Source organism: Sinocyclocheilus rhinocerous, unplaced genomic scaffold, assembly GCF_001515625.1.
Source record: "Sinocyclocheilus rhinocerous isolate Xijiao unplaced genomic scaffold, SAMN03320098_v1.1 scaffold2857, whole genome shotgun sequence".
Classification (NCBI taxonomy): domain Eukaryota; kingdom Metazoa; phylum Chordata; class Actinopteri; order Cypriniformes; family Cyprinidae; genus Sinocyclocheilus; species Sinocyclocheilus rhinocerous.
The window spans coordinates 16,264-25,953 of record NW_015653004.1 but is presented as its reverse complement, the minus strand read 5'-3'; the positions used below and the strand labels follow the sequence as shown (position 1 = coordinate 25,953).

The 9,690-nt window shown below is 35.9% G+C and overlaps 1 protein-coding gene across 1 annotated transcript; it reads right to left on the bottom strand.

Annotated features, from left to right (window-relative positions):
- Positions 1-1,446: 1,446 nt before the first annotated feature.
- On the bottom strand, positions 1,447-8,524 carry LOC107715478 (uncharacterized). Its single transcript, XM_016521633.1, has 8 exons — positions 8,476-8,524; positions 7,494-7,811; positions 7,124-7,404; positions 4,055-4,358; positions 3,630-3,968; positions 2,218-2,535; positions 1,942-2,046; positions 1,447-1,466 (listed from the first exon to the last, which is right to left on the bottom strand). Exons 1-8 carry the CDS (start codon positions 8,522-8,524, stop codon positions 1,447-1,449), a joined length of 1,734 nt encoding a protein of 577 aa, XP_016377119.1.
- Positions 8,525-9,690: the final 1,166 nt, after the last annotated feature.

Genomic DNA, 9,690 nt, shown 5'->3' with positions numbered 1-9,690 from the left:
TGGTCCTTTGCTGGTTTAAGCTGGCCCTTTTGCTGGTTTGAGCTGGTCCTTTGCTGGTTTAAGCTGGTCCTTTGCTGGTTTATGCTGGTCCTTTGCTGGTTTAAGCTGGTCCTTTGCTGGTTTAAGATGGTCCTTTGCTGGTTTATGCTGGTCCTTTGCTGGTTTAAGCTGGTCCTTTGCTGGTTTAAGCTGGGCGGACCAGTTTAGGACCAGCACATGACCAGCTAAGGACCAGCTTAAACCAGCATCGCAGCTTCAAAACTTACCTAACCAGCATATGCTGGTTTAGCATATTATACTACTACTATTTACCTATTCAATATTAGCGTCGCCAACCAATATAAACACGCGTTTACAAATATTAAGAAAATATTAAAATATATTTTAAGATTAGACACTGTTCATATTGCTGAAGATCGAGTTAAACAGCTAGAAAACTTAGTAGCTATTGGTAATATTTTGAATCCTAAAACGTTAAAGGTGAATGTTTTATGAAGTAGAGATTTGAAATCCCATAATGTACAAAGAATGCAAATAATTCAGTGTTAGGGTCTGAATACAAATTAAATCCTTTCATGACAAACTCACACATTCCAGTCACTATAGAGAATCAGACCTGTTTTTATTGGCATTTATCACACAAACATATAAAAATCATTTAATTTAATATAATTGTTATTCAAAATGAAATATCAAAATAAAACCAGCTTTAAACATACAGACCTTGACCAGCATAAATTCAACAAAGATTACTATATGAAAGCAAAGGCATACCCTGAGATGGAGACTTTCCCTTATAAGACACCACACAACAACATAAGATTTGACAGTGACTGATGAAATGAGCAACAAATGAACGGAGCAAATATAAAAAGTAATATGAAAGAGATACACAGAAGTCACACAGACAGGTTTCTATTATGAATCTTTAGATCATGATGTCCAAAGAAGCCTAAAATGTTAAAGGTCAAGCTTTTAAATCATTCAGCAAAAGCTCAGTACACCGTTATTTCAGATAATAAACTCAGAAAACATTATATTTATAGATATATATTTTATATATAGTTTATATATTATATAGTTATATTTTAGATATAACACAAAACGACTAGGATTGCATTCAATTTTCAGTTATGTTTCTAGCACCATGTTCTGTTTAATACTACATATAAATGTGTGTGGAAATTGTACAGAACAGTAACATTCTCTTGTCAGACAAACTAATAAAACCATGCATAAGTGCTTGAATATTGATCACTATGGACATCAAAACAACATTATTTTAATCAATGAAATTACTCCTTTTGAAAAGGTCATAGTACAAAATAAAAAAACTTTCATCCTTCAAAAGCTGGTTGAGGCTTGGTGCATATTTTTAGCTGGATTTAATTTCCACCTTCAGTGGAATTGGACGGACATCTGATCACTCCACGCAAAAAATCGCTCTCATATTACAGAGCCATTAACTGAAACACAAAAACAAGAGAAAGAAGAGAAACATATCAGATACGATCAGGAACACTCAGTAAAAGGTCTTCTTGAGATGTCGAAATTCTCAGTCTGAAAATGTGTCCAAAACTAACATTAAATAAGACAGCGATGACAAGACTGGTATCACTTCTCCCAAAAGTCTGCATTTGAGGACGTTCTTAGAGGGTTTATTTTAAATGGCCAAACTGACAATCTGAGCACCAGTTTGGACAGTAGTGTCACAAACCCCCAAAATCAAGAGTCAGCAAAAACACAATTTTATTATGTTGCACATAATGGTGCAAACAGCATCTTACTCGATACTGGATTTCCCCTAATGGCAGTGAGCCCAATTAAACACATATGTAAAATGTTTTGATGATGAAAACACATTTTTTCATCTTCAAAGTCTCTGTTACATAGTAAATCGCAAATGCTCCGCTTATTATATCAGCTGTTTGTAATACTTGCCATTTTGCGTTTGACGACGACGAATCCCAACAACAGCTCCGATCACGACCAACAGCAAAACAGCAACAACAATTCCGACCATAACATATCGAGACCAATTCTGTGCTGTAATGAGAAAAAGATGAACCAGTCATCAATTTTATCAGCACTTCTGAGTGGCGTTTGCACATTTCTATTTTGTTTGTCAGTTTTATAATACACCAATATTAAGTTCACTCAGTTGTTCTCACAGCACTGGCTATTATTAGCCTACATTAAAACTCTTCAAATACTCACAACAGACAGAAATAAAGAATCTCTTGAATACGGTGCGCCGGTTGCCGGTGATATCCAGGTGATAAAGTCCAGTGTGTTTAGTTCTGATGTGCCTGATGGTCAGAGATCCGGTCTTACTGTCCAGCTCCAGTGTGCCGCTGTATCTCCCATCAGCTCCATCCAATGTAGTGAAGACCTTTGTCCCTCTATCGATTTTTGCTATGATAGAGTCTCCATGCTCAGACCTCCATACGATCACGTCATCTGTGTGTATTTCAGAAACACCAGATTCTAGCGTGACAGAAGTTCCCTCCATCACAGACAGCCTGTTCTCTCCATCTGTCTCAACATTAAAACACAGGAGAACTTTCACAGACAGCAATTAAGCAATTGCAATTAATACATTCCCCAGGAATCGAATCCTAAGCAGACACGACTCGACGCCGCATTTTTTTTGTTTTCTTTGCACACAAAAAAAAGTATTCTCGTAGCTTCATAAAATTACAGTTGAACCACTGATGTCACATGGACTATTTTAAAAATGTCCTCACCACCTTTCTGGGTCTTCAACGTGTCAGTTGCATTGCTGTCTATGCAGGGTCAGAAAGCTCTCGGATTTCATCAAAAAATATCCTAATTTGTGTTCCGAAGATGAACGGAGGTCTTACGCGTTTGGAACAACATGAGGGTGAGTAATTAATGACAGAATTTTCATTTTTGGGTGAGCTATCGACATTTCCGTGAAATTTCATATGCAAAAAAAAGTCCACTGTCTATTAGTCTATCGTCAATCGTAGGCTATACAAACGCATGAAGCACATTTCACACAGAAGTCACTTTTGAGCCAAGAAGCTTTCTTGAACATGAACTTAAACCTGAGTCAAATTTGTTTTATGAACATTTACCCTGACGCGAAACTCCCTATTGCGTGGATTCCATATTGGAAAGAAGTGATTTGCCATCAAAATTTCACAGAGCAATGGTAAATGTGACTGTACCTGGAATCTTTTTTTTTTTTTTTTTTACGGAGCCCCTAATGGGACATATCTTTCAGTGCTTTTGGGAGAGAACGCAAATGTTATGCGAGAGAATGAAAACAGATTTTTTATTTTTTTGTCATCGTGTCTCCTTACAGCAGTGATGGCGACACGCGACAAGCTAAGTATTACTACGAAGCCGCCAAATTATATTTAATTAAACATCATATATAATTTCCTGATGGTTCAGCTATCTTGAGATAACAATGATAAAAAGCCACATTACAAAAAAGTTATTCTCCCAAGGCATTCTCTTCTAAATACAATGACCAAAATTTTAAACCAATGACAACACAAACATAAGATTTCTGAGAACATGTGATTAAAACGACATTTTAACCGATTTTGATACTGATCCAAAGATCCTTAATGAATTTCACTATTGCAGCGACTCACCAATAGATGTCACATTGAATGTCTTGTGCGTGGTGTATCTGCTGCTGCTCTTGCTGATGTTGATTTCATAAAGTCCAGAGATTTTGGGTTTGACGTTAGTAATGATGAGCGATCCAGTCTGATTGTTCAGATGCAGTCTGTATCTGAATCTCCCATCAAGAACATCATATGTAGAGAAGATTCCGGCGGTCTGATTTATTTCAGCTATGAGCGTGCCTTTAAACTTCCAGGTTATCTGATCTTCTCTCTGTATTTTAGATAGACCTGAGGGTAGAACGACAGAGTCTCTCTCCATCACCGACACGACCTTCACGCCATCCGACGCCAAATCAAGCACACCTAATGAACAGAAATGTTTCTGAGAGTCAGCAAACACATTCACCTTGAGTCTGAAACTTCACCTAAATATCTGACGCGCTCACCACTGATATTGAAGGACTTTTTTGATGACCCTCTGGCACTGTTGATATCAAGTTCATAAAGTCCGGAGTCTGCCGTTCTGATGTTTCTGATCTTGAGATCTCCAGTCTGATTGTCCAGCTGCAGCTTGCCTCTGAATTCCTCAGTAACATTGGCCTGTACTCTCTTATTGGAGTCACTGTTGACTCTAGCAATGAGATATCCTTCAAACCTCCACTCAATCAAACCACGGCTCTGTATTTGAGTAACTTCCGTCTGTAGAGTGACAGAATCTCCCACAATCACAGACACTGACTCCACAATATCTGTCTCAACACCAGACACCACTGCAAAACACAGAAGCAGTCATTTACAATAAAATCCACATGCAATATTAAAGCAGAAATGAACACTACCCATAAACTAAACCACAGGTGTCAAACTCAGTTCTCGGAGGGCCACAGCCCTGTAAAGTTTAGTTCCAACACACATACCATGTAGATTTCAAATAAGCTTAAATGACTTGATTAGCCGGATCAGATGTGTTTAATTAAGGTTGAATCTGTGCAGGGCTGAGTTTGACACCCCTGACTTAAACCATAGGCATAGACCACATATTTACTCCAAATAAAGTCTAGATAAATCTCAAAGATGTTGGAAATGACATGTACCTCGATTTCAAGTGTCATAGCATAGGGTCTGAATACTTGTGACATTTCATGTTCTTTTTAAGAAATTGGCAAAGTTATTATCACATAGGTTTATGGAATGTAGATTAATGTGGGGGAAAGCAATTTAACAATATTCAACATAACAAAAGGTGTTGGAACATTTAAGATTTTGTCAGCTATACAGACATTTAATAAAATATAAAAATAACAATAATAGGCTAAAATTAGGGGCTTAAAGACCCGGAAGCCACCAAACTTCCTAAAAACACGTAAATCGAACCGAACCGAAAGCTTTGAATCGTTTCAAATAATATAAGAACAATTAAATAAATACAAAAACTTACCGTTTACCAATAATAGGAACATAAAAATTAAACCAAGGTTCTTCATGCTGAGTTTAGCGATGACACCGAGAATCCAGCGAGTATCGAGCAGCGCAACTTTAATGAACAGTCGCGTAGAGGCTTGAGCTGTCAGAAACCACGTGATGGAGGCAATATTTGATATGATTGATTGTGGATTGGTGTTGGTGTTTAGTGAGGGGACGAACACGCTTGAGGGGGTGATAAAGCAAAAGTGTATATACAGTAGATGACATCTAAGTCAAGAAGTTTCCTTCGTTTAGAAATGTTTTCTTTTGATACTGTTTCCATATTGTTCAGTTTACGGCTGTTGTAAACGTTAACAGCCTGCAGGAGGCGCTGTTGTCGCATCCACAACTTGGATATAATCAAACTAGTCGTTTTTTAAATTTTTATTATGCAATAGAAGAACAACAAAGACAAGTAAGAACAAAAGACAATAAGGGTTACAAACAATACTCCAAAGCATACTATGTTAGCTTATAAGACTTACACCATGAAAGAGTCTTACATGCAATAGAATTATTAGAGTTTCTTAAAGAGTTTACATACACCAAAATCTTTCCTGAAAATAAAAAAGTAGGGAGTTTTCTTTGAAACTTTACACTTATGAATGTAAAATTTAGCAAGATATAGCAATAGATTAATAATAAATGTACAGTGAGAAGGGTCTAAATTCAAAGAGTAACCAGTTTTTGGGGTTATACAAAAGTTTGGATATAAATATTTGTTAACAAAATTGGAAAAGTCAACCCAGAACACTTTAGAATAAGCACAGTCCCAAAATAAATGATCCATTGTTTCTTCAGACTGAAGGCAAAAGGAGCAATTGGGGGAAATACTATTGTTAAATTTAGCAAGTTTGTAATTTACCGGATAACAATTATGGATAATTTTGATAGAGACTTCAACAACTTTATTAGATAAGAAGAATTTTTGTCGAAGAAGCCAAAACTCTTCCCATTCTATATCACTAAATATGTTATTCCAAAAACTCACACAAGCAGGTAAAGAAATCTGAGATCTATTAATAATTGAGCGAATGTCTTTGTTTGACATGGTATTGAGAAGACTTTGGTCAACGTTTTCTTTTTTTTTTTAAATAATACTTCATGTGGCGTCATGTAGCATTTTCTCAAAAAAATAAAAAAATAATAAAAATGTATTTATATATATATATATATATATCATACCTAAAACGCTAAACTATAAATAAAACATATCAAAGCGATATTCATCTGTCATTACAGTTAAATTTTAGTACAGCTTAGTGCTGAACAGGTCTGAAGTCACTGATTATATGGAAAATATCCAATATTTATATTCCAAATGCAGTGTCAGCAATTTAGTTGGTAAAGACGCTTGTTAATTCAGCCTAACATAAGTTAATACAAGTTGACTCGAGGAATTTGATGTTGTCAACTCAAAACAACACTTTGATGCAAATAAATGTCTAAAATGCTTATGCTTATAGCTGTTAAGATTGTTATTGCACATTTTAAGCCACATATAGCCTCTTTGTGTCTTTAAAATTATTTGCCATTCAATAAAAAAAAAACATGAAAATATATGAATATTAAGTAATTTCTCCTGTTGTTTTTAAATGCCAAGTTTTTATTAAATGCCACACACATAAACACAAATTGCAATGAATAAATAAAAAACACCGTTTTACGCAAATTTTGAACATTCCATATATAGCACATTTCAAAATGAATATAAAATACACCCTAGCCAAAGGAATATATAAAAACAAGAACAAAAAAGCTAATTATATGGATTTACAATTTGAATTATCACGAACAGCCATCTTATATTGTATTAGCAAGTCACGACGTCTCTCATTTACACCTTTCCTGGATGTGATGATGTCATAAACTACAATAGCAACAGTAGCCACGCCCACCACAACAGAGACAGCCAATCGGGCGAGAGCTTCAGAAGCATGACAGCAGAAGGCACAATCTGAGAAAACAAAAGAACAACATTTTACATTAGCGAAAGATGAACAGCAAATCATGCACTAAACTGTTGGCATGCATAGCCTTTTTCCACAAGATGCTAGCATACCTGAACATGGACGACAGAGATCAGTGATGTTGACATATTTAGTCCGGTTGCTGATGGGATTGTTCACCACACAGCTGTAGGAATCATCCAGACACTCCAGACGTAAAGACAGACTGTTGTTGAGATCAGACACACTGATGCTGGACAATAAACTGTTTCCTTTGTACCAGGAGAGAGTCACATGACCCACATTCAACACTGAACACAGCAGTGAACAATATGATGAAGAATTTTGTGGGGAGTCACTTATAATGACAGGAACGGGCAGACGAGCTGAAAACATGAGAGAATAAACAGCAAGTGACAATTATATATGAAAAATGGTATTATATGAACAAAGCAAACTGCAAACCTCTACTCACCATAGACAGTAACATTAAATCTATATATAATCTTTGTCTTGCTGCTGATGGTTACTTGATAGACTCCAGCATGTTCAGTTGTGATGTTTGTGATGGTCAGAGATCCTGTCTGAAGATCCAGCTTCAGTCTGTTTCTGAATCTCTTATCTGGACCATCATCTATTATCGAGATATCGTTGGCCGCTAGATCGATTTTCGCAATAAGAGGCCCGTTAGTTTTAAAGTTCCACATGATCAGATTGTCAGATTGTTTATCAGTAAGATCAGGGTTTAGAGTGACTGAATCTCCCTCCGTCACTGACACCGACTTCACCGCATTTGAATCACCAAACACACCTGGAGAGCAAGTTTTGGTTAAATATTCATTTATGTATTTAAGAAGAAAAGAGTTCCACATAAATATCATTTTATAACTCTTTTATAAAGTCTTACTCGTTAGACATCAGACTTGAATCTATCACAAGGATGCATTAAATTAATTTATAATGTTTTACTTTCTATTCATCAAACAATCCTGAAAAAAGTATCACGGTTTTCACAAAAAAATAACTGTTTTTAACATTGATAATAATCAGAAATGTATCTTGAGCGGTAAATCAGCATATTAGTATGATTTCTGAAGAATCATGTGACACTGAAGACTGGAGTAATGATGCTGAAAATCCAGGTTTGCATCACAAAAATAACTTACGTTTTACAATATATTTAAATATAAAAAAACAGTTAAGAAACAATATATAATAAACAGTTATTTGAAATCTTAATATTTCACATATTTACTGTATTTTTTGCAACAAATGCCTTAGTGAGAAGAGACTTCTTTCAAAAACTAAAATTACAAAAATCGTACAAATCCTACATTTCATAGTAACGCCTCAATTGGATTTAAAACACTTTTCATCTAACAATATAAGCCAGAGCACATCTGTCTGATTTCTAAATAATTCATCCGCTACCATAAAGCATAACATGTTTAACTTACCGACCAGACAGCAACAGCACAAACAGAACAAAACTAATCTGTCGAACATTTTCCTCAACAGTTCAGCGCTCGGAAATAATATCACTCAAGGTGCTCGAGATTAAAACACTGAAAGCCTGTGGTTTGCAGACAATGGAAACAAGTTCTAATCCGCTGCATCTTTTCTCTCCTCCCTCCACAGATACGACAGCTAACCTGAGCATGCAAAATCACTGACATGAGAGGTTTCTTATTGATGAAAAAAGTCATTTACAAGTCATGGAGAATTCAAAGAAGCTACTTTTACTGGTCAAAGCACAAACACCACAAATGAATACATTTACGGTTCGTCAGACTGTTTAATGTGGCTCACAGGTGGCTTAAGTGCATTTACACCAACCTCAATCCAGCTAAACAATGCGCCTTGTGCTCAGACATTGTTGATGCTTATGAGCCTATAAAGTAAGAATGCTGACTTCCATGATAACAATGAGATTTCTCTTACACTCATCCACGTTCATTCAGTTTATTTTATTTTACAATAAAATCTGTGGTTTAACTCATCTTAATGTGATAATGAAGCTCATGTGAAGAACAAGTGGGAAACTCCAAAAGGGAAGTGCAAATGTGCTTTTGCTGTGACTGTGATTGAACACAAGCAATGCTTGAACTCAGTCGGGTGTCAAAATGAAACCTGTTATTTGACGTCCGATCTGGAAAACAATGTGGTTTGATGTCGAAACGGTAGATTCTGCTGGACAAGCAGCATGTGCATGTGATGACTGTAGGTGTGAAGATTGCATCTGGGCTTTTTGTTTTCTTCTTGGTTCCTGCTGATGTGAAGCTCACAAAAAATGAACCATGAAAACAAAATGTTGACATTCAAAAGCATATTCCTTTGTGAAACATTAAAATGCCGTATAATCTTTGGATTAAGATTAATCTTGTTGTCCATGACTTTCACATTATGTAACAGTGTGATATTTCAGTAGAACTTAGCAAAGGTCATTTCTAAGAACCTTGTTATCACACCTAGATCCCACATCCTGAAGAAGACTTTCTTATTGAAGACATAAAGCACATGTTGTTGGTGAGTATGTGTGTCAATGCTTGTGAATGTTTAAAATAAGTAAATTGAAGGAAAACATCTAATGACTTGAACTTGCACTATCTATGATATGACGCAGCTGTTCACTGGTTGTTAACAGATGTTCTCTGGTTGTTGAGGTTGTCTTT

What these genes read in the sequence shown, in the direction of transcription:
- LOC107715478 (XM_016521633.1), bottom strand. Translation starts at nt 8,524, where the DNA reads ATGTTCGACAGATTAGTTTTGTTCTGTTTGTGCTGTTGCTGTCTGGTC. An exon ending in ATTCAATGTGACATCTATTG is followed by an intron (nt 2,536 to 3,629) that starts GTGAGTCGCTGC and finishes ATGTTGAGACAG; the next exon opens with ATGGAGAGAACAGGCTGTCT. An exon ending in ATTCTTTATTTCTGTCTGTT is followed by an intron (nt 2,047 to 2,217) that starts GTGAGTATTTGA and finishes TTCTCATTACAG; the next exon opens with CACAGAATTGGTCTCGATAT.